Source organism: Coenobita brevimanus, chromosome 76, assembly GCF_032717465.1.
Source record: "Coenobita brevimanus isolate Jiangsu-jjx chromosome 76, ASM3271746v2, whole genome shotgun sequence".
NCBI lineage: Eukaryota > Metazoa > Arthropoda > Malacostraca > Decapoda > Coenobitidae > Coenobita > Coenobita brevimanus.
This window is the reverse complement of record NC_137029.1, coordinates 20,058,807-20,078,691: the sequence shown is the minus strand read 5'-3', so window position 1 is coordinate 20,078,691 and position 19,885 is coordinate 20,058,807. Positions and strand designations below refer to the sequence as shown.

Below are 19,885 nucleotides of genomic sequence, written 5' to 3'. Positions count from 1 at the left end.
CCAGCTTAATCTTCTTCATCGCTTCCACTACTTCCGACCTACTGATCTCTTCCTCCCTCCTCTCATCTCTTCTTCTCCCAGCCATTCCCCAACCACTTATACTCACACTGCTCTCACTCTCTACATTCAACAAATCCTCAAAGTGCTCCTTCCATCTCCTCAATTTCTCTCTCTTCTCCACCAACAATCTATTATTCCTATCTTTCACTCCCCTACTATTTCCCCTTTCACAATGCCTTACTTTCTTTACCTCCTTCCAAAACAATTTCTTACTCTCCCTCCATTTCATACTCAGATTCCTCCCAAACTCTTCATCCACTTTCTTCTTACTCTCCTTCACCAGTCTCTTAACCTCCCTTCTCCTGCTCACATATACCTCTCTCTTCTCTCTCTCATCTTCTCCCCTACCTCTACTCGCCAACCATTCACCATATGCCTTCTTCTTTTGTTCCACAGCTCGTTTCACCTCATCATTCCACCATGCTGTCCCTTGCACACCCTTGCATCTCCTCCTCACTCCACAAACCGCCTCACACGCTGCGCTTATCTCTTCCGTGAATATCTTACATACATCTTCCACCCCTTCCATCTGCTCTAGCTCATACCTTCCCAGTCTTTCTTCCACTATGCTCTTATACTCTGTCATTTTCTCACTAGCAATTTATCCACTCTTCTCACAGGAGCTGCTTCCTCCTGTCTTCCCCTTCGTCTCCTCAACCACTTTCTTTGCAGCTCTACCTTGGCCATCACTAAGTGATGGTCCGAGACTCCATTCCCCCACCCTCTCCACACCCTTGCATCCAACACTTGTCTTCTCATTCGCTCATATATATATATATATATATATATATATATATATATATATATATATATATATAGATATATATATATATATATATATATATATTTAATTCTGCATTTCCCAATCGTTTAGAAGTCTTTAATGAAACGAAAATCTGTATGTGTAAAACGTACAAATACCCACCTTCTTTAACTGTGAAGCAGTTCTATTCCAGGTTTTCCTTGTTCTTCATTGTTACTGATTTGTTTCCAAGTCGAGATGTTTTCAACATCAGAAAAGTATTCTGAATTTTTGGTATAATTGGAAAGTTTTCCCAACAAATTTATATTACATTTGTGATTGTGAAAGTTTTATATTTAGTGTCGTCGCACTCATTTTTTTTTTTTTTTGATTATCATAATAGGTTGGAATGACTCCTAACGTGGTTGCTTTTACCTTAACACTACTATTTTTTATCCTGAAAGTACTGTTATGAAGGGGGATTTTCCAGTTAGGTAGTCTCGTACCTTCGAGACGTTTCTGGTACCGTAAGTTTCTTTACGAGTCGTCAGAGTTGCCAGTTTGCTGGTAAGTTAAACATTCATTTACTTTGGTGCTCTTTCTCTTTATAATGTTTTATTTAAGTGATTGCTTGTTCTCATGGTAAATGATTTAGTGCTATGTAATGTAGGAAAACTCCGGCATGTTTTGATGTCTCGAACTTGGTAACTGTTGTTGCTAGGGGCTGATGCAAGACAGTATGTCCTAGAATGTCGAAGTGGACGTTTCTAGAACAATACAAGCTTATATAAGGATGGGGAAGAGATTAGTGAGTCAGTCGGTTTGAAGTTTTTAGTCGGGTTTCAGTTGTGTGAGTGAAGTGCAGTCGGTTTTGGTGCAGTTTGTGGAGAATTGCTTTGCAAGCATTGTATAATTACTGTCTGTGAAGATTGTATATTTTTGGTACTTGCGAAAACGGTGGAAAACAGTGACGGGTTATTGAAGTTTGTATATCATTGGAACTTGAGAAGACAGTGAAGTGTATTAAGTGTAATTACTGTCAGAGAAAATTATTTTCAGTACCTGTGTAATAAGTGAAGTGTTAGCAAGCATTAAGTGTACTGTGAAGTTTTGTTAAGCATTAAGTGTAACTGCAATCAGTAAAGTGTGTATAGCTTCAGTGCTTGTGAGAACAGTGAAGTTGAAAAGCATTAAGTGGAATTATTTGGAAAATACAGTGAACTTTAAGGAGCCAGTGTTTATTTTCGCCTCAGCTGATCTTGTGTACTGTACACCTAAAGGCTGACCATTAGAAGAACAACTCACTGGGCAACGTCCTTCCTGTATTGTACTACTAATAAAAGTCACAAATGAAGCTCTTCCTAACGTCAAAATCCAAAAAATCTCCAGACGAAAGTAATACAGTTCAGTCGGTGTTCCTTCAATATTCATTTTTTTAGTAGCTGTCATCTACGGAGATGAGGAATAGAAATATAATCTCGGGACATTAATTTTTGTGAAACAAAAGCTCATCCTTCTCACGCGTTATGAGTTTTCAGAGATTTAACCAAGGGAATGTTGCTTATGGTCTGTAGGGACTCTTCATAATGTGCAAATATATATTTTTTCTTTTTAGATTCATCCAAGATGCTCGATGCAATTTTAAAATGATACAGCTGTAATTAAAGAAGAAATATTTTCTCATTCAATATTTCTCGCTCGTTTCTGTGACTCCCACATCAACTGGTACGTCTTGTTCTTAAACACCTTAGATGATAGTTGTCTTTACGTGTGAAACGATTTCTTTTTATATGTTTTCTAAGTGACTTTTTTTTTTTTAACCTTCAGAAGTGTCACGTGATTACTGGAAGTAATTACGTGTGTTTACAATTTTGTATTCGTTTGTGGAAGACGCATATGAAGAGATTTCTCCCAAAGATGCTTGTACACCCATCACTCCTGTAAAATAAATTTGAACTACCACCAATCGTATACGTTCAACCGCAACTAGTTCACAATTGGCACATCGTTTTATCACTGGTTAAGATGAATTAAAAAAAAAAAAATACTCTTCCTAAATTAAAAATCCAGGCTACCCCAGCACAAAATACCTAACATAGCAGGTCGATGCTCTACCAACTTTTTTTTTTTTTATCACAAACAAGAAAAATGCGTATATGAGGAACAAAATAATGTTAATATATTGTATATCTCAGAACAGCTATGTATTTAATTTTCCCTATTCTTTATATCAGATAATCAATAGCTAAATTTCCTTTTAAACGATTAATTGGCTTTGGGGGTGATTTTCCTATGATAAATATGGATAATGATATCAAATGAATCGTCATAGCGGTGAAATATTCCATATTCAGGAGGCTCAAGATTCTACTTCAAAGCCGTAGTTATATACATATATAAATAATAACCTTTTTATCTCTGAATTTCCATAGAGAAGAGGTTCTCTTTAGATTTAAAATCTTCACTTGGCAGCCTTCCTTATATGTGAATCAATTTCATATCACGTGTTACCTCACTCAGCCTTGTTACTGATATTTCTCGCCCACGGTTTTTTTTTTTTTTTTTTTTTTTACCCTCAATGTCTTCTGAATTTCAGATACAAGTGGTTATGTTTCACACAAATTGAGTACATTTGTGGAAGATGCACACTTATTGTTCTCGCCCCTGATTAGACGGTTTTTAGGATCACTCCATTGTGATAGTTTTGAATCACTCCTAAAGCCGATGCTTATACCTTATCAAAACTTGTACTATTTTTTTATCATGAAAATGTCCCTAAAGATGAAAATAAAAGTAAAAAATTACCCTCGTAAAAATCTCCAAGCAGTCTCCAGACGACATCAATAAAGTTCATTCAGTGTTCCTTTAACCTTCATTTTTCTGTAGCTGTCATTAATTGTAGGTCTACGATGAGAAAGTCATAAATGGTACTTAATTATGAATGCGACATTCTCGTGTTATTTTCTGAGTGAAAGTTCATAAATATTCATTCTCTCGAGTTATCATAGTTTTGACAGATTTTACGTATGGTCTAAGATGTGCAAATCTTTTTTTTTTTTTTACACTAAATCACAAGGCCCGTTGCAATTTTAAAGTGCCGTTACTGCTGACAAACAAAGAAAATCTCTCTTTTCGAAAGTTTTCGCTTGTGTTTGTGACCAGTTCATTAGTTGAATCTTCTTGTTCTTAAACAAGATGCCACCTCTCTTTTATGTGAATCGATGTCATCTTATATGTTTCCAGTGATTATTTTTTTCGTTATCAAAAATATCATCTGAGTATTGGAAGCAACTGGATGTTTAAAATCGAATTTTGAATACATTTGTGGAAGGTTCATGTTTAACAATTTCGCTTCAAAATATGTTTATACAGGTATCAATGTAGTTAGTTTTGAACTTCCACCAATCGTGTACTATCAGCCGTAATTACTTAACAATTTGCACCCCTTTCCTCATATCTGAATTTCCAAATTGTTTACATGTCTTTGGAACGTAATTTTTTCTGCTTAAAACCCCCGTGCTAACCTTCGCCTGTGAATCAATTTAATCCCAGGTGTTACCTAATTTAGTTTTGTTACTTTTTTTTTTCCTAGTCAGAGTTTTTCACCCACAGGAATTTTTTCTTTTTTTAAGAAATTGAGAATTTCAAAAATTTTTAGTACATTTGTGGAAAATTCATATTTATTGTCCTCGCCCGCAATTATCGGGTTTTATGATCATCATCATCATCATCCGGACCTCCTTTCCCACCCAAGGGCAGGGTGAGGAGTTTTATGATCAATATATAAACAGATGCTTTTAGTGTAACAAGACGTACCAATTTTTATATCAAAAATAGAACCACAAACAAATAAGTAAATGACCCTCTTCCTTACGCAAAATGTCCAAAGAGCTCATATAGTTCATCTTCCCGTATTTTTATTTTATTTTCTTGAGGGTAAAAAGCTCATCAGTATTCCTTTTCACGAGTTATCGCAGTTTTGAGAGATTGTACAGTTGACACGAGTTCCATCTGTACCACCTAGTCGCGGGATATGGTTAACGTGGCGACAGCGCGGGTGTGCATGTTCGTGTATACATGCCCGAGAGATTTTCGAATCGCCAGGCTTCATCATCTTTGCCGTACTGTATTATTATGTAGCCGTTGTTTTATCGTGTGATATTGGCTAATAAATATTGTGCGATTGGGATAATGAGCTGGGCACGATGCTATTTATAAAGTCTGATTTATATTTAATGATTTCTCTCTTTTCTGGTAGCGTGAACCACGATACAAGTTGGGTTGCGGTTCAGAAACAGTGTGCAAGTTCACCCACAAATGGCCCGATGTAGGGGAAAGGGGAAAGTATGGGAGTGAGCGGGAGCTTGGCAGGTGAAGGAAAGGGGGATGAAGTGGGGTCACGTCGTTTACTCCTAGTTATAAATTCTTTGCCATTACAGTATATTTATTAAGGTGTCAATGATGTCCTGTATCCGAAACAATACTAAAGCTATTTGTTTTACTATTTATTATCATAGGCAACTGATTACACCCTTTTAATTACACCAAAAATAGGATACCCCCTCTATCGTTATCGTGAAGCCTGCTCCACCACCTAGACTCTTTCTTTCTCTCTCTCCCTCTGACACACACACACACACACACACACACACACACACACACACACACACACACACACTGTATTTGTCATTCTATGTACTGAATTAAATCCTTTTACGATATCATTTGTTCCAACTGAAAATATGCATAGAGTTGTAATATTAATATGTTTATTAACACTGCACTGTCAGGCTGGCAATACTGAAACAAACGGACAGGAAATATGTCTGGTGTGTGTCAGCTGCAATACTCCCACAATATGCTCCGTAATATGTTCTGGGAGTTCATAATAGGCTGCTTGTATTTCTGAAAAGAAATGGTTGTCGATCAGTATGTTAATTTTAATTATTGACATAACTTGAGGATCAGGATTAACCTCTACAGTGACACTATAACGCACTAGAGTAACTATCGGGATTGGTATCAGCCATGGAACACATGATTACCTAAAACATTTACATCACTGTATGACTACCTCAAGACTATTACTGAAACGTAGCCTATGCACGTAAGTATTGTTTATTGGCTAGCGTAATCCGTACGGTGATCTGGGAATGTATTGCACGTGTTTTGACAGTAATAAATTATAATGTTCATTAGCACAAACTGATAATGTGTGTGTCTACTGATAGGCAGCTGACGAGTTGAGAGAGAGAGAGAGAGAGAGAGAGAGAGAGAGAGAGAGAGAGAGTCGAGGTGGTGGAGCAGGCTGCACGTTAACGAAAGATGGGGTATCCTATGTTTGGTGTGATTAAAAGTCGTCTACAATAATAAATAATAAAAAACAAACAGGTTTATTATTATTTAGGTTATACGATATCAGACACCTTAATAAATATACTGTAATGGCAAAGAATGTATAACTGTTGGAGTAAACGACGTGACCCTGCTTCATCTCCTTTCCCTTCACTTGCCAAGCCCTCGCTCACTCCCACACTTTAACCTTCCCCCTACATCGCCCCATTTGTGGGTGAACTTGCTACTGTTTCTGTATTGTGGTTCATGCTATTAGAGAAGAGAAAAATTAAAGACGAGATTATTTTATACTAATCAAGTTTTATAAATAGAATAGTTCACAGCTCATTATCCTAATCACACAGTATTTATTAGCCAACATCACACCATAATACAAAAATCACATAATATTGGCGTTTCGAAAAATTCTCGGACATGTACAGTTGCGAGCAGATGACTCGAGGCCACCTAGGCCACCAACATGTTGGTGTTTAATCTGGCAACAGTGGTAGCTGTGAACTTGACCGAGATTCAGTCGGCTGTTCGGGCGAAACAAACCCAGTGATAAATTGTCAATGTGCAGTTCTAACTTGTCTCCAATCAATATCATGCATGTAAACGTATTATACTGATAATGATTATCGTGTCGTACACATGGTAGATATATTTATAACCATAGTATTACAATAGTGGCATCCAAATAGTGCTGCGTTCATTCATGTGAGACACACGGATATCCCGAGCGTGCTGCTCCATCACCACCTTGGTTTGTGACGTAGGCACCACGTGACGCCACATATGGGGAGGGGCATGAAGGTGGAACCAATTGGCCCGTTCATGATGATAAATATTTATAGAGTAATCGTTCGACTTTACCACTCGAATATTAAACAAACATTGGTTGCATATGTCAAAACAAGCTTATTATAACCGTTAATCCCATATACGTTTAATACCGCAGCCAACAGCCTGCCCCCTCCCCCCTCCTCCTCCCATCTGACGTCCCACCTCGTCCCTCCCTTCCTCACCCACCACACTCCTTATAACTCCCACACACCCCTCCCCCTGTTCCGTCTAACTGTGGTGTGAACCTATAACTCTCCCACCTGCTTCGGATTTAGACTTCGACGAAAGTGAGGTTCACGGTGAGGGATGGCTGACATGACAGCATTTTTGTGATAATACTGCTAGGTTGCGGGGAAGCTGAGAAAGCTACGGCATCTCTTGAAAACTGGTAAAAGTTATTTGGTTCACTACAACAGTCGAACCAAATAAATCACTACCGATACCCGTGTGTCTCGCATGAATGAATGTACCACTATTTGGATGCCTGAGCTGTAATACTATGGTTATCAATGGTTATAAATATGACATATCTTTACTTGCATGATACTGATCGGAGACCAGTTAGAACTGAACATTGCCAAATTATCAATGCGTTTGTGTTGTCTGAACAGCCGACTGAATCTCGGTCAGGTTCACAGCTACCACTGTTACCAGATAAAACACCAACATGTTGGTGGACTAGGTGGCCTCGAGTCATCTGCTCGCAACTGTACAGTCATCAGCATAAATTAGCTGCAAGCCTACTCGTGTGATGTGTCCTTTTGTCTGGCAACAGTGTAGGGGAACCAGTTGCCACAAAGACTTTTATGCACTTGAAAGACGTGTTTTTAAGAGGTGGTAATAGAGACCGCCTAAAGAAATGTTATGGAACGACGAATGAGCGTAAAACTCTGATATTCCTCATTATAACTGTCTAAACTCTCCTCCTCTCTCTCTCCCCCTTACTCCTTCTAATGTCCCCCCATCCCTCCCTCTCCCTCCTACCCCCCATCCACGTTCATGCCTCTTCACTTTCTCCTCTCCCCACCTTGTCTACCTTCATTCATTTATCCACGGCTCTAACCTGATTGGCGCGTCAGAGTTATCTCTTGATTTTTTGCTAAACCCAACCTGCCCTATTCCCATTTGCTCGCCGTACTACCAACTATATCCAAGTTTTATTATCATTATTCCTTCCTGTTCGTCTCATCCTCTCTCTCCCCGTCTCTTTCCCACTTGTTTTATTTCAGTTGTCTTTATTTTCACAATCTTTTGTCACTGCCAACAGCCGGGAGATAAAGGAACATTGAGGTCTCGCTCTTGTGATGTATTACTTACTGGTGTTCGTTTGAGTGAGCCTGGCAGTCGGTGGCTATTACTTCAGTAGGCGGAATTAAACAAACCTTTGTTCCCATCCCTCCTATATGTCTCTCTTTTCAGGGAAAATGTTCCCATTCTTCACTGTTCACCTATTCATGAAGCAGTATCAGACCATAATGTTTCGAACTGCCGCATCATGTTTGAAGTAGAGATTGTGAGAAAAAGACTTGCATGGCAAGAAGCTCCTGAATATCAAGTAACAAAAAGGCTACAGGAATACACAAGAAACAGAGAAGAGTGCTATTCATTGCGTAGTTTAGCGCCGTGGAAAATATAAGGTAGACAGGGCAGGGAGAGAGGGGGAGAGCGAGGTGAGGTGAGAGGTAGGCTGGGGAGGGTCATCGAGAGGGGTACGGGGAAGAGAGCGAGAGTTTCATTCCATAACATTCATCTGTCGTCTTCTGCACATTTTTGTGCTGATCATATATAAAGAATGTTGCATTCTGGACGATTTTTAGTACTAATACTTATAAACACGTCTCTAAAGTGTACAAAAGACTGTGTGGCAACTAGATCGAATACACTGTTGCCAGACGAAACTACCACATCACGCGAACAGGCTTGCAGCGAATTTGTGCTGACGACTGTACACACGATCACACACATACACACGAGCGCTCTATTGCCACAACCATATCCTGCGACTAGATTGTCCACGTGGAAGTTTTGTTGACTACACCTAAGGAAATCTGGCTACTAGTCTAACACGAACCTTCATAAACTGCAAATATTCTTCATTTTTCTCACATTCAATCAGGAGGCTCAATGCAATTTTAAAGAGCTACTACGGCAGATAAAAAAAAAAAAAAAGATTTTTCTCGCTTTTTTTCCGTGACCATTACATCAATTGAATCTTCTTGTTATACACCTCAGATCCCAGCTCTCTATACGTGTTAATCAATTTTATGTTCTGTGTTCCATAAATGACTTTTTTTCGCCCTAAGAAGTGTCATCGGGGCATTGGAAGTAGTTGGGTGAGTTACAAAACGAATTTTGAGTACATATTGGGTGCATATTTAACGATGTCGCCCCAAAATATGTTTATAAAGTCATCAATCCAGGAAATAATTTTGAACTACCCACAGTCGTATTACTATAGGCAGTAATTAGTTCACAATTAGCATTCTTTTTTTTATCTCTGGATTTCCAAGTTGTTTACACGTCTAATGAAACGAAACTTTAGGCTTGAAAACCTCAAGTGCCAGCCATCTTTACCTGTGAATCAGTTTCATCCCAAATGTTGCCTAGTTTAGCCTTCATACAATTTTTTTTTTTCCAGTCGGAATTTTCTCACCCTCAGAAATATTTTCTGAATTCTAGATATACTTGGAAAGGTTTCCCAACAAATTTGAAGTAAATTTTTCGTTTCATATATATTGTTTTCGATCGAAATTCTGCTGTTTTTAGGATCACTCCAGTGTAATCGTTATGAACGTCTCCTAAAGCCTGATTTTTACTGTAATGAGGTACCATTTTTAAATCTTGAAAGTACCACTGGAAATGAAATGAATAACGCAAATGACCTTCTTCCTTACGTAAAAAATCCAGTTTCCTGACGACATTAATACAGTTCATTGAGTCCCTTAAAACTTCATTTTAGTAGCTCTCATTCACCATATGTGTACGATGACAATGTTATAAGTGGTAATTAATTATATATGTGCGTGTTATGGTAGTTTATTCTTTCTCGTATTTTTTTTCGTTAGCGTCAAAAGATGATCAGTATTACTTCTCACGAGTGATAGTTTGGAGAGATTTTGCGTAAGAAAATGTGCCTCCGAACCCTAAAATACCAGCCTTCCTTACCTGCGAATCAGTTTCATCCCACGTGTTACCTCATTTAGTGTTACTATTTTTTTTTCTGATTTTTTCTACAAGAAATGTTTTTCTGAACATCCGATACACTTTGGAAGGTTTCTTATGTTATTTAGAGTATATTTGTGTAAGTCCTATGTTTAGCGTTTTCGCACTCAATTATGCGGTTTTTATTATCAGTCCAGTATAATAGTTTGGAATTACTCCTAAATCGGTTGCTTTTAATTTAACACGATATTTTATAAATGAAAATAAAAGTAACACTTTTCCTACCGTAAAGCACCAAATAATCTCCAGACGACAGTGTTAGTTCAATCGGTGTTCCTTCAATCTTCATTTTTTTTTGGTAGAGTAGCTGTCATTCATTTTATTTTACGGAGATGAGGAATAGAGTTATATAATCAATTATACATCTCGGTACCTTGAAAGAATAATCAAAAATGAAAAATACACATGATCGTAGTCCTAACGTAAAGAATCCAAACTTTCTCCATATCACCCAGTGTTCCTCCAGCCTTCATTTTTTTAAGTAGGTGTCATTCACTGTATGTCAACGATGAGAATTAGTGATATATATCAGGGTATTGCGATTGTGTTTAAACTTTTTTGTATTAATTTCTGTTCATCAGCATTTTTTCTCATTGTATCCCCCCCAAAAAAAAAGCGGGGGAACACAATCTGGCCGCACTATGGGGTAGTACTACTACTCTGCGGCCATGTTGTGTTAGGAAGAATAATGCCACCGAATTCCCTGCGTGTCGTAAAAGGCGACTAAAAAGGGAGGGGTGAGGGGACAATGGACGCCCTCTGTTTTTTAGTTCCTAAAAAGAGACAGGCCAGAGAAAGGGATGGGGTATGGAGTTATCCCCTTACCCTGAAGATTGGGTCTATGAATGTGCATGGATGTAGCACAATTGAGGGTAAAACAGAGGAGATTGGGAGAATGTTTATGAGAAGAAAGTTGGATGTGTTAGCTTTGAGTGAAACGAAGATGAAAGGGATGTGTGAATGGAAGATTGTCAGGTGTTGATAGAGGAAGGCCTTGTTACTGAGTCTGGAAGTACAACAGTGTGTGATTGAATGGAAGATGTCATCGAGACTGATGTGGGTGAAGGCGAAATTTGAACGTGAGTGGTGGGTGTTTGTGAGTGCATATGGGCCTGGTAGTGAAAGGGATGAAGAGAGGAAGTCTTTCTGGAATGATGTTGATGTCTCCAGAGTTTTAGAGCGAATGTGAATGTGGTAATGATGGGAGATCTGAATGCTAGAGTGGGAAATGTAGCAGTTGAAGGTGTAGTTGGTATGCATGGTGTGCCTGGAAGAAATGAAAGTGGGGAGCGAATGATAGCGATGAGTGGTGAGCGAGAGATGGTGATTGGAATTACGCTGTTTGAGATGAAAGATATTTATAAGGGTGAGACAGAAGGGTGGAAGGGTTGTTGGTAGAACAATGATGGACTCTGTGGTTGTGTCTAGGAATGTAATAGGAAGATTGTTGGATGTGAGAGTTCTGAGAGGGGAGGGTGGAGTGAAAGTTAAGAGTAGGTAAGAGATGTGTGAGAGCTAGGAGGGTTTGGTGTGGGAGGGAGATTTTGAAAGTGAGTTGGATAAGAGAAAAAGATAGAGTATCAGGAGAAATTGAAAGATAAGTGGAACGCAGTGAAAGATCAGGAAAATGGCAGTGTGGAGGAGGAATGGCAGTTGTTTAAGAGTGCTGTGGTGGCGCATGCAGAAGAGGTGTGTGGTGAGACGTGTGGGTGGTGGTGTAAGAAAAGGAAGTGAATGATGGTGCGAGGAAGTAAGTATGGCTGTGGCTGAGAAGACTTGCATATGAAGTGTGGCTGCAGAGGAAGGATGAGATGTCATATGAAAGCTATAAGGAAAAGAGGAATAGGGCGAGAAGGGCTGTGCGTGATGGCAGCAGATGAGAGGCGGGGTAGGCGGCTGACAGAGAATTTTCAACGGAATAAGAAAATGTTATGGAAGGAGGTGAAAAGGGTGCGAAAGGGAGAGCCTGGGAAGGAAGAACGAGTAAAAGCAGAGGATGGAAGGATGTTAATTGAGATGGATGCAGTAAGGATGAGTCGGGCAGAGTATTTTGAAAGATTGTTAAATGTAGAGGAGGAAAGGGTGGCTGAGACTGTGGCGAATGGAAGGGTGCAAGGAATAAATGTGTTGGGAGAGTTGAATGATTCTTTGATCACGAAGGAGGAAGTGGAGAAGGCAGTAAAGGAGATGAAAACAGGGAAAGCTGCAGGTATGGATGGGTGTGCAGTGGAATGCCTGAAGGGTGGTGGAGTGACTATTGTTGACTGGTTAGTAAGATTGCTGAATGTGTGCTTTGTGAAAGATATGGTGCCTATTGACTGGGCAAGTGCTTGTGTGGTCTCGCTGTATAAAGGTAAGGGTGATAAGTATGAATGTACTAGCTTTAGGGGTATAAGTCTGTTGAGTGTTGTAGGTAAGGTTTATGGTAGTGTTAATTATGAGAGTTATATAGGGTACAGAGGGAGTGATTGGTGATGAGCAATGTGGCTTAAAGAGAGGGAGGGGATGCGTGGATCAGGTGTTTGCTGTGAGACAAATGTGAAAAGTATTTAGCGAAAGGCAAGGGTGTGTTTTGGGCATATGATAGAATTGATAGGGAGGCTTTGTGGACTGTTTTAAGATTGTATGGACTTGATGGTAGGTTACTAAAAGGGGTGAAAAGTTATGTAAGTAGTGGAGCGTGTGTAAGAGTGGAAAATGCTGTGAGTGATTGGTTTCAGGTGAAAGTGGGGCTCCAAGAGGGATGTGTGATGTCGCCTTGGTTGTTTAATATTTACATGGATGGTTTTGTAAGGGAGGTGAATGCAAGAGTTTAAGGTGGAGGTCTGAGTCTGGTGAATGTTGATGGTGGAGAGTGGAATCTGAAGTAGCTGCTGTTTGCAGATGATACTGCACTGGTGACTGATTCAGAGGAGAGATTGAGACAGTTGGTAGAGGAGTTTGGAAGGGGGTATGAAAGGAGGAAATTGAAAGTAAATGAGAATAAGAGTAAAGTGATGAAGTGTACGAGGTTGGTAGATGGTAGGGGGATGAATATAGTTTTGAATGGCGAGTTGCTTGAGGAGGTAGTTTTAAATATCTAGGGTCACATGTTGCTGTGGATTGAAGAATAGACGCTGAAGTGAAGTTTAGAATAAATGAAGTAGGAAAGGTGCTGGGAGGTATGAAAAAAGTGTTTAGATGTCGTTCGCTTAGAATGGATGTAAAGAGAAGGCTGTATGAGGGTGTTGTGGTACCGACTGCGTTATCTGGGGCTGAAACATGGAATATGGGTGTAGCAGAGAGGAAAAGTTTGAATGTAATGGAGATGAGGTGTCTGAGGAGTATGTGTGGAGTGACGCGTACGGATCGAGTGCGAAATGATGAAGTGCGAAGGAGAATTGGAGTTGTTCGGGAGATGGCTGGTAGAGTTGAGCAGAGGGTGTTGCGATGGTTTGGGCATATGGAGAGAATGGATAATGAGCGATTGGTGAAAAAGATAACTAGATCTGATGTGAGAGGTGTAAGGCTGAGAGGAAGACCACGAATAGGATGGATGGACAGTGTGAAGAGAGCGCTGGATGCGAGAGGGATGTCTGTTGAGCAAGGAAGTACTACTACTGTAGCCTCGATACAGTGGCGCATGAAGTGAACGTTGTTGCTTAAATCTTCGAACCTCAAGGTATCATTACAGCCCAAATTGTGTTTAACCTAAATGCTCTACATATATATGATTCAATACTTGCCATTATATAATACTTGCCTTTATATAACGCATTTTAACTGTCCTCAGTTTTGTGATTACGTTTCGCTCGTATCTAATCACCTTATCTGGATCCCCGTATCTGAGGTCAGAGAAAGGAGGGAGCTGTAAGCCTCGCACATAGCATGCTCAGATGAGACCACACTTGCTTGAAGAAACGAGTTTTCTTTCACCTTGCCGGTGCAGCTAGTTTATTCATTCTAGCCAGAATATCGTCATGAACAGACAGGAGAACCTCATTGCTCAACGTGGGCTGATCATCGCACTACGGGAAGCCGGCCACCGTGTTAGAGATATCGCCAGCCTCCTAGGACTCTCCTCAACTACAGTGGCGAAATGGATTAGAAGGTGGAATGACTCTGGAGACCTGAGGGACGCGGGTAAGTTTGTGTTGTAATAAATTAACTGAATACCATTAACAGCTACGTATTATAACATAATACAATAATGTTAAAATAATGTGTTCAAATAAGACGTTGTTATTTCGTTGTTGCATATTAATTGACGATATTCATGAATTAACGGATCGGTGCCTGCATATTCATCCTTTGAGGGAAAGTATGAACTTTATTAAATAAGCGATCCTTTCTGATGACCTCTAACGCTACTCAAACTTCACATAACCTCTTTTAATAATCAGTACTTATAAACATTTCGTAATTCAGGTCCTGTCTTTCATTCTGTCAGGTTCTTCTGTGAATCAGACTTGCAACAAATAAGTATGCTGCTGCTAAGAACTGGTGTTCAACACCTGTGGCGGGGGGGACACAACCTGGCCGCATTATGGGGTGGTACTACTACTCTGCGGCCAGGTTGTGTTAGGAAGAATACTGCCACCGTATTCCCTGCGTGTCGTAAAAGGCGACTAAAAGGGGCGGGGTGAGGGGACTAGGGACCCCCTCCTCTGTTTTTTAGTTCCTAAAAAGAGACAGGCCAGAGAAAGGGGTGGGGGATGGAGTTATCCCCGTACCCTGAAGATTGGGTCTATGAATGTGCGTGGATGTAGTACGATTGAGGCTAAAAGGGAGGAGATTGGGAGAATGTTTGTGAGAAGAAAGTTGGATGTGTTAGCTTTGAGTGAAACGAAGATGAAAGGGAAGGGGGAATCTATGTTTGGAAGTGTGAATGGAAGATTGTCAGGTGTTGATAGAGGAAGGGCAAGAGAAGGTGTGGCCTTGTTAGTGAGTCCGGAAGTACAGCAGTGTGTGATTGAATGGAAGGAGGTGTCATCGAGACTGATGTGGGTGAAAGCGAAATTTGAACGTGAGTTGTGGGTGTTTGTGAGTGCATATGGGCCTGGTAGTGAAAGGGATGAACAAGAGAGGGAGTCTTTCTGGAATGATGTTGATGAGTGTCTGCAGAGTTTTGGAGCGAATGTGAATGTGGTAATGATGGGAGATCTGAATGCTAGAGTGGGAAATGTAGCAGTTGAAGGCGTAGTTGGTATGCATGGTGTGCCTGGAAGAAATGAAAATGGGGAACGAATGATAGCGATGTGTGTTGAGCGAGAGATGGTGATTGGGAATACGCTGTTTGAGAAGAAAGATATTTATAAGTATACATGGGTGAGACAGGAGGGTGGAAGGGTTGTTGATAGAGCTTTGATGGACTATGTGGTTGTGTCTAGGAATGTAATAGGAAGATTGTTGGATGTGAGAGTTCTAAGAGGGGAGGGTGGAGGTATGTCTGACCACTACCTGGTGGAGGGAAAGTTAAGAGTAGGTAAGAGATGGGTGAGAGCTAGGAGGGTTAGGTGTGGCAGGGAGGTTTTGAAAGTGAGTTGGATAAAAGAGAGAAAAAGATAGAGTATCAGGAGAAATTGAAAGATGAGTGGAACGCAGTGAAAGATCGGGAAAATGGCAGCGTGGAGGAGGAATGGCAGTTGTTTAAGAGTGCTGTGGTGGGGCATGCAGAAGAGGTGTGTGGTGTGAGACGTGTGGGTGGTGGTGTAAGAAAAGGAAGTGAATGGTGGTGCGAGGAAGTAAGTATGGCTGTGGCCGAGAAGAGACGTGCATATGAAGTGTGGCTGCAGAGGAAGGATGAGATGTCATATGAAAGGTATAAGGAAAAGAGGAATAGAGCGAGAAGGGCTGTGCGTGATGCTAAAGTGGCAGCAGATGAGAGGTGGGGTAGGCGGCTGACAGAGAATTTTCAACAGAATAAGAAAATGTTTTGGAAGGAGGTGAAAAGGGTGCGAAAGGGAGAGCCTGGGAAGGAAGAACGAGTAAAAGCAGAGGATGGAAGGATGTTAATTGAGATGGATGCAGTAAGGAAGAGATGGGCAGAGTATTTTGAAAGATTATTAAATGTAGAGGAGGAAAGGGTGGCTGAGATTGTGGCGGATGGGTGCAAGGAATAAATGTGTTGGGAGAGTTGAATGATTCTTTGATCACGAAGGAGGAAGTGGAGAAGGCAGTAAAGGAGATGAAAACAGGGAAAGCTGCAGGTATGGATGGGTGTGCTGTGGAATGCCTGAAGGGTGGTGGAGTGACTATTGTTGACTGGTTAGTAAGATTGTTGAATGTGTGCTTTGAGAAAGGTATGGTGCCAATTGACTGGGCAAGTGCTTGTGTGGTCCCGTTGTATAAAGGCAAGGGTGATAAGTATGAATGTACTAGCTTTAGGGGTATAAGTCTGTTGAGTGTTGTAGGTAAGGTGTATGGTAGAGTGTTAATTATGAGAGTTAGAGAGGGTACAGAGGGAGTGATTAGTGATGAGCAGTGTGGCTTTAGGAGAGGGAGGGGATGCGTTGATCAGGTGTTTGCTGTGAGACAAGTGTGTGAAAAGTATTTAGCGAAAGGCAAGGATGTGTTTTGGGCATTTATGGATTTAGAGAAAGCGTATGATAGAATTGATAGGGAGGCTTTGTGGACTGTTTTAAGATTGTATGGACTTGATGGTAGGTTACTAAAAGGGGTGAAAAGTTTTTATGTAAATAGTAGAGCATGTGTAAGAGTGGGAAATGCTGTGAGTGATTGGTTTCCCGTGAGAGTGGGGCTGCGACAGGGATGTGTGATGTCACCTTGGTTGTTTAATATTTACATGGATGGTGTTGTAAGGGAGGTGAATGCAAGAGTTTTAGGTGGTCTGAGTCTGGTAAATGTTGATGGTGGAGATTGGAATCTGAAGCAGCTGCTGTTTGCAGATGATACTGCACTGGTGACTGATTCAGAGGAGAGATTGAGACAGTTGGTAGAGGAGTTTGGAAGGGTGTGTGAAAGGAGGAATTTGAAAGTAAATGAGAATAAGAGTAAAGTGATGAAGTGTACGAGGTTGATAGATGGTAGGGGGATGAATATAGTTTTGAATGGTGAGTTGCTTGAGGAGGTAGATTGTTTTAAATATCTAGGGTCACATGTTGCTGTGGATGGAAGAATAGATGCAGAAGTGAAGTTTAGAATAAATGAAGTAGGAAAGGTGCTGGGAGGAATGAAAAAAGTGTTTAAATGTCGTTCGCTTAGAATGGATGTAAAGAGAAGGCTGTATGAGGGTGTTGTGGTACCGACTGCATTATATGGGGCTGAAACATGGAATATGGGTGTAGCAGAGAGGAAAAGTTTGAATGTAATGGAGATGAGGTGTCTGAGGAGTATGTGTGGAGTGACGCGTATGGATCGGGTGCGAAATGATGAAGTGCGAAGGAGAACTGGAGTTGTTCAGGAGATGGCTGGTAGAGTTGAGCAGAGGGTGTTGCGATGGTTTGGGCATATGGAGAGAATGGATAATGAGCGATTGGTGAAAAAGATAACTAGATCTGATGTGAGAGGTGTAAGGCTGAGAGGAAGACCACGAATAGGATGGATGGACAGTGTGAAGAGAGCGCTGGATGCGAGAGGGATGTCTGTTGAGCAAGGAAGAGTGGCTGTGCGTGACAGAAATAAATGGAGAGAAATTGTGAATAAATAAGTGATGACGCAGCCCTGAGGGGATATTCTCCCGCATTTGGTCTGATCAGCTAGTCAGGTCAGGTGCGGGTAAGGGGATGGGTATGTTATGATGTGGCAGGGGTAAACCAGTTCTGCTGTCGGGCCCTGCTGCGGATGTCACTGATTGCATTGCGCAGTTGACCCTTGTGCGGTGTGGTGCGGTGAGGATCTGTCCGTTCTCCCCTTTGGGGCTAAGATGTGAATGAATGTGTTTAAATGGATGAGTAAATGGAGAGTGTGTCGTCCTGTCTCGGCTACCTCCCTTTCCTTGGGGGAAGCAGCCTAGGTATATAGATAGATAGACTGATATATATATATATATATATATATATATATATATATATATATATATATATATATATATATATATATATATATATGTAAAACAATTAACTTTAAGCCCTTGGCCACCCCGTTTGGGATACATGGCATCTGGCAATGAATGAATGAAAAAAATATATATATATTATTTTTTTTTTGGGGGGGGGGGCGCGGGAGGTGATATTTGTGAGGTAGAAGCAGCATAAGTAGCATAACGTTTGATCACAGAGAGGAGGCCCCGTTCCCGAGTAACAACTGCTGAACAGGACGGCATGATTAGACAAGCAGCAGAAGAAACCCCCCTGACAACTGCAGTGGTCATTCGGCAGCAGCTGCAGCTACAGGTGTCTGTGGATACCGTGCGGAGACGTCTCCATGAGGCAGGTATTCATCATAGAATTCCTGCCCAGAAGGAAACCCTCACTGATCAACATTGCGCTGCTCGACTAGCATTTGCTGAAGGAAACGTAGACAAAGACCTTCATTATTGGTCAAGAGTTGTTTTTTCCAATGAAAAATCATTTTGTTCCCATAACCATGGACGCCGCCATGTGTGGAGACTAAACAACTCAAGGTATTGTTTTACCTACGTTAGATAGTATTGCTTTGTGGACAAACCCGCATCAATTGCTATTTGGGTAATTATACTTGTTACTTATATGAAACATATGGCTGAAACGTTGTAGTACTCTCTCTTTTTTTGCTTGGCCACTCTTTTGAGAGTGTGAAAAGTGTGAAGAGTGTGAAGAGAGTGTGTGGGATGGGGTTGGGGGTGTCCGACCTAGCGCTGAAGACACGGTAATGATCAGTATGTTTGGAATGTTTCTCTATAGTTAAATATTGAATACAGTTTATGATTTATACTTATTATGCAACGATATTACATCACTTAGCAATATTTTTTGGTTATTTACTTCTCTAGCATTCCCGTTGTCAGTATCCATTAATAATAATGATGATGATGATGATATCCTAAAATTAATATCCTAGGATTGCATTTTTCAGGTATGACCATCAAAACATTAGCAAAGAGGCACGCAGCGGACACATCAGCTGCAATATGTGGGGTTACATGTCAATTCACAGAGTTGGCGACGTAACAAGAATTGAGGGAAGGTTTACGGCAGAAAAGTGTATCGATATTCTGCAAAATATCTTCCTTCCATCCCTCGAACATAGGAATTTTCCATTTCCACCAGGCCCAATAGTTTTCCTCCACGATCGCTGCCAGATTCATACAGCCAGGGTAGTGATGGAATGGTTCAACCAGCAGGAGAATTTGCAGCTTCTGGAGTTGCCTAGCAAGGGATGCGATTGCAATCCCACTGAACATCTTTGGGCCAACGTGGTTAACTGTTGGGAGCCCGACAGAGAGCGAACCCCGGAGCAGCTGATGCAACACACAAGGGAGCAGTGGGAGTTTTTCCGAGGCAAGCCAGAGCTCCTTAGCAGCCTCATGACCAGCATGCCTGACCGATTAAGGGAGGTTATTGAAAAAGACGGAGGGTAGACACATTACTGAGTGGTTATATTACACATCATTCATAATAAAACATTGTATTAACTGTGGCTGTCCATTTATGAGTTTGGTAATGGATTTTCTTCTGCCTCCTAGAAGACTACAATATTTGGAAACTTTTGTTTGCGCTATGAGTGTTTGCTTTTGTTACAAATGGTCCAAGGTAATTGATC

The 19,885-nt window shown here is 40.8% G+C and overlaps 1 protein-coding gene across 1 annotated transcript; it reads left to right on the top strand.

Annotated features, from left to right (window-relative positions):
• The first annotated feature begins 14,163 nt into the window (after positions 1-14,163).
• LOC145408190 (uncharacterized) lies at positions 14,164-19,293 on the top strand. The gene is made up of 3 exons (XM_080278945.1): positions 14,164-14,326; positions 18,422-18,577; positions 19,199-19,293. The coding sequence occupies exons 1-3, from the start codon at positions 14,164-14,166 to the stop codon at positions 19,291-19,293; spliced, it is 414 nt and encodes a 137-aa protein (XP_080135071.1).
• Positions 19,294-19,885: the final 592 nt, after the last annotated feature.

Excerpts from the sequence above, each read along its gene's own strand:
- LOC145408190 (XM_080278945.1), top strand. The coding sequence starts at position 14,164 with ATGAACAGACAGGAGAACCTCATTGCTCAACGTGGGCTGATCATCGCA. Across the intron at positions 14,327-18,421 it reads TGGAGACCTGAGGGACGCGG|AGAGGAGGCCCCGTTCCCGA; the intron begins GTAAGTTTGTGT and ends GTTTGATCACAG. Across the intron at positions 18,578-19,198 it reads GAGACGTCTCCATGAGGCAG|GTATGACCATCAAAACATTA; the intron begins GTATTCATCATA and ends TGCATTTTTCAG.